Raw genomic sequence first — 4,970 nt, 5'->3', positions numbered from 1 at the left:
GAAGACAAATGTAAGTACAAACCTGTATGATACAGGATGTCATTTCGTAAACCGAAACGGAATCCTGTATCAGACACTAATTACTTGTTTTCGATGCTTGATGTAGGCACTTCTCTGCAGCTACCTGCTGCCGATCTAGCGCGTGCTATCGCCGCCCCCACCCAGCTCTCAAGCACTGGGATGCAGCCTGGAAACGTTATTCTTTTTGTTCCTACCCAAAGAGATGTGGTTTTCTATTGCTACCGAGTCAAACCGATATTAGCTCCAGTACCGGGAGCAGGCGGCGAAAGCGATCATGGCTCGCCAACAACGCATAAAGGACAGGCGACCGACGTACACGATGAAGACACTGCAGCAGGCTCAGAAAGGGCAGAGAGCATTTATACCTATTCATGTCAAAAAGTGCGACAGCACGATCCGACTGCGGCGACAAACTCTGCCACCTGCAGCCAAATTTGGCACGAGCTTTGGGGAGGCGGCGCTAACATTCCACCGGGGTTGAAGACGATCAGGCTGCGTGCTCCAGCAGGTCAAGGAGCGCAGGCATCCGACAGAGACGATAATGTCCCTAATGATAGCTCGAGCGCCAGGTCGGGTAGTGATGGAGGGTCGCCAACTGATGGCGGCCAGTGATCTAATCAAATGAATGTATACTTGTGGATGAAGGTAGTTGTAAGTTTAGATTTTTTCTCTACGATTACATGAACTGCAGCTACAGGATACAACATCACCTCTCACTGTACTGCCCAAAAAAGATTGTGATCCTCACAATCTTCACAAAAACTCTGCAATTGTTAAGGCAAGTCATTTCGTTATCCTGTAGAATAAAGGATAACTTGGGCGGGGCTAGAGGGACTAACAAGAGGGCGTGAGGGGGGGGGCGGGAGTACACCAAAAACACTTGGCCTCTGCAAATTCCTCCAGAGACGCTCCGTCCCGTAGCGATAGATTTTTCTTGTCAGCGCCACGAGGTATCACATGTTCAGTATTATAATATAGAGAGAGTAACAAGAAGTGAACTGGAACCTACTAACCCCCCCCCCCGTTTAATCCCGTGTAGAGCGTGCAATGGGGTTGGATACATCCACACGGATGGAGATGACGGTGTGAACAACGCAGACTCGTATCTGCGTAAAACCCTCGAGCAGGTTCTGGATCTAAAGACTCAATTGGAGAAGGCGAACACCACCACGTTGACATTAAAAGGACACCGGGGGGGGGTAATGCTTAAAGGATTCTATGACCATGATTCGACGACGTAGCGCTTCTTGCGGGCTAGCGTTTTCATCACCTTCTCGGCCGTTAGTAACGGAATGTTCCCTACTGACCGAAGGATATCGCGCAGCACTTCGTAGACGTCGGTAGGCATTCGCTTGGCAGATCCGGCGATGTAAATGGATCCCTCGCCGTTCATAATGAAGTCGAAAATTGCCTCTTTGTTCTCTGCCAGACGCGTCTGCACGTAGATTTTGTGCTCCTGCAGCATATGACTAAGTTAGGTAAAGAAGGATAGTGCACCAAGAGCTGGTGGGTGAAGAGTGTACCTGATCGCGTGAGAACGCCGTATGCAGCTCAGTGAGATCTCCTGTAGTTACGAGTCCACGCAGCTCGTCACCATACAGAAAGTCCTGAACGGCAATGAATTGTAAGATGATTAGTATGCATCGAGCACTTGTGCTAGCCTCGTACCTTGCTCTCGTGACGGCATCCGAAGTAGAGGTAGGTCGCCCCTAAACTGTTTTCACGTGCTTGTTTGCGCAGGAACTGACGCTCTTGCACTATAGCCCGCATGCTGGCGAGTCCGGTGCCCGGGCCGATGAGTAGCACGTCGCGATCTAAGCTAGGTGGTTCGAAGAGGCCCTTCTTAATCCACATTGGTACACATTTTTGCTCTTTGGGTGAGTCCAAGGACTGGAAGAACGACGAGCAAATTCCAGTACGACGGCGCTTGTATGGCGTTAAAAAGTCCACGATGGCCACGGTCAAATGCACCTATAAAGTCAAATAACGACGACGACGGGAGAGTAAGTAACCAAAAAAAAGCAGCCATACGTGAGAAAGCGTAGCTTACGCGCCCAGGGTGCAGCAGGGCCGATGATGAGATGGAGTACGATCGGGGCTGCTGACGCGGAATCAGCTGCAGCAGGATCGTTAAAGGTACGTCCACGCTCGGAAAGTCGATGAGCACTTCTGCATATGTCTTTTTCTCGCGGATGCAGTATTCGTACAGAAGGTCGACACCCTCAGCTGAAGCCAGCTCCTCAAGTTTCTCCTTCTATCGCCGCACATTCGAATTAGTATAACCAGTATTCCTTACCAAGCGATGTACTGGAACCCGTACCTCCTCTTCGTTCGCAGCGAACAGGGAGAGTTTTTCGAAAAAGCTTCGGCGCGGATTCTCCAGGATTGCGACGTACTTCGCGAACAAGTCACGAATAGAAATCGGAGAAGGCAGATCGAACTGCTTCGAGCCGTCGGCTGCGTAGATCGAAATGACCGTATCTCCATCCAACTTGACATATTTCAGCATGTCGTCCACTCCTGTCACATTCTCAGGGTACACCACGGCGATATCGCCAGCTTTGAACGGAGGTTCAGTTGCTTCAACAGCACAAGAAGCCTCGCTTATATCGAACTCGAAGTGTCTTACATCCTGCCCCCAGTCGTCGGCGGTAATTCGCTTGTTCACCACGACAGGAGCCAAGTAGATGCCCTTCTCACGCCCCACCGTCGTGCTAGGTGGCGCGTAAAATCGCGACTCTCCCGTCCTCGGTGTCAATAGTTTTGCCTCCTGAACCTCTCGAACGCCAGCTCCATGCACAGTAACAGAGTAGCGGGGTTCGATTGGTTTCGGGGAGTCGTCAACTGTGAATCCCTCGGGCAGCGGATGCAGCTGCAGAACTGCAGTCCAGAGCTTCTCCATCCAAGGGTTCAAGGCCCCAAAGTATCCGTAGGCGTGCTGGTCGTCTCCCAGCCCTCGGTCGATTAGCTCCAAGGCTCCGAGTTGAAGTAGACGAGCCTGTAAACGCCTGGCCACAGCATTATACTTGGCGTAACTGGAATCGCCCAGGCCGAATACAGCCACACGCACACCCGCAAGCCACTGCGACCCCAGCGTCTTTCGCAGCAGACTGCGCCAGCTGCGGCGCATGTTTTCGGGTGCCTCGCCGTTGCCAGTCGTGGACGCTACGAACACGACGATCGAGTACTGCGGCAGCAGCTGTGCCACGGGGAACTCGTCCATAGCCGATACCTGCGTGTCGGTCAGATGTCGGTTGAAAGCGCGTTGTTGTACGAATTCGGCCACGTCCTGTGCCGTACCCGTCTCGCTGCCGTAGAGCACCAGCAGCCGTGGCGTCGAAGTTAGTGCCATTACTGTGGTCTATGATCTGATTGGATAATGACACAGTTGTGCTTACTTCGAATTACTACGTAGTATATAAGGCTGGGTCCGAGCCACATCTTGTGGTCCACATCTTGATCGAAGTCCTGAGCTACACAATGCCGTGCTGCACACGGGGAAGCTCTGGATTTTTTTTATGAAAGCATCCTACGTTACCGGTCCGCTAGAGAATGACCCGTTCATTTAACTTGCGATAACTTTAAGTCTGTCGAATAAATGTAGACAGAGCGAGTTTCATGGTAAAGCTCTTTATTCGCACTACTCCCAATTTTTCTTGCAAGGCGTAAAAGCGTCAATATCGAACATTTAAATGACCAGTTTGTGGAGGCTGAGGGTTTTGCTCGCAGCATCATCAAATATAATCAAAATCAAACTTTAAATATCCTGAAGAAGGAGGAAAAAGGCTTCGAAAAGCAATCTGATTCATAATCGTTTCGAAAACAGCCAATCAGCTTGGCGTACAAATCGTCTAATGATGCTAATCATTTACCTTAGAAACTGGATATGGAACAATCAAACACACGAGGTTTTTTTTTTAAAATTACTCTGTTAATTTTTTAAAGGACCGAAGAAGTCATATATACTGTAAACTAGCAGTAGATAGAATCGCTAAGTGCTACCAGATACTTGTACCTACACATTTTCAGAATTAGGACTACTAGAGGATTGGGCCGGTTGCGTAACTGTTCAATTCGGTAGAGTAATACAACATGTGCTGGAAAACCAGTCCTGTAATAGTTTCGCTAAATCAGTACAATCGTCGATCAGCGATCTCGGGGATTGGACAAGAAGCCGGACGCTTAGCTCGCGTAGCATGAAGGGGGGGGGGGGTAGAATTTGGCTTGCAAACTACACGCTAAGACCTGTGTATTTGAAATGTCAGATCGTTAGCTCCCAGTTGATGCTGGACGCTGATCTCGTGCAGATGCGATTTGTTCTCGAGGTAACTGGGCAGTGGAGCCACGCCGATAGCGGGGACGCTTAGCTCGCGTAACATGAATGGAAAAGGTAACCAGGCAGTCGCCGGGGGCGGTACCCAGGCCGTCACCGGTGATTGATATGACGGAAGCGTATCATGAAGGGTATTAATTGTGAATTTGAAGAGAAGAAAGATCGCCCGGTTGATGCTGGTCGTTTAGCTCGCGTAACATGACATTATTGCGCCTTTAATTGCAGACTCAAGCCACTTGCTTTCCTTTTCACTACCGGTATGGATGAATATCATCAATTATCCGACCCTACTTAATTTTAGTATTTGTATTAATTACCAATCATCCGTTTTTATTTATTAGACAACCAATCGTACGGTTTTGACAAAATAATTTGGCCAATCCAAATGATAAGGGCTAGGTGGAGCCTCGTTGAAGCTGGCTTCGACATATCGGGTCGGAGAGGACTCAGGAAATATGGATATGCTCTTACAAATTTCAATATGTAGGCATATCACATGCATAAAGTCATTTCTCCGACTTTCTCCGACCAGAGTAATTCAACATGTGCGGGAAAACCAGTCCTGTAATAGTTTCGCTAAATCAGTACAATCGTCGATCAGCGATCTCGGGGATTG

At 49.2% G+C, this 4,970-nt stretch overlaps 2 protein-coding genes across 2 annotated transcripts; one reads left to right on the top strand and one right to left on the bottom strand.

Annotated features, from left to right (window-relative positions):
- Positions 1-295: 295 nt before the first annotated feature.
- On the top strand, positions 296-502 carry PITG_01544 (uncharacterized protein; the record flags this gene model as incomplete). Its single annotated transcript, XM_002908146.1, has 1 exon — positions 296-502. One exon carries the CDS (start codon positions 296-298, stop codon positions 500-502), a length of 207 nt encoding a protein of 68 aa, XP_002908192.1.
- Positions 503-1,237: 735 nt separating this feature from the next.
- PITG_01543 (NADPH-dependent diflavin oxidoreductase, putative) lies at positions 1,238-3,586 on the bottom strand (the record flags this gene model as incomplete). The annotated part of the gene is made up of 5 exons (XM_002908145.1): positions 1,238-1,477; positions 1,690-1,992; positions 2,072-2,275; positions 2,342-3,329; positions 3,555-3,586. The coding sequence occupies 5 exons, from the start codon at positions 3,584-3,586 to the stop codon at positions 1,238-1,240; spliced, it is 1,767 nt and encodes a 588-aa protein (XP_002908191.1).
- Between the last annotated feature and the right edge of the window lie 1,384 nt (positions 3,587-4,970).

The sequence above is a fragment of the Phytophthora infestans genome, genomic scaffold (assembly GCF_000142945.1).
Source record: "Phytophthora infestans T30-4 supercont1.2 genomic scaffold, whole genome shotgun sequence".
NCBI classification, from domain to species: domain Eukaryota; phylum Oomycota; class Peronosporomycetes; order Peronosporales; family Peronosporaceae; genus Phytophthora; species Phytophthora infestans.
The sequence above is the reverse complement of the archived record's forward strand: the minus strand, read 5'-3'. Positions and strand labels throughout refer to the sequence as shown.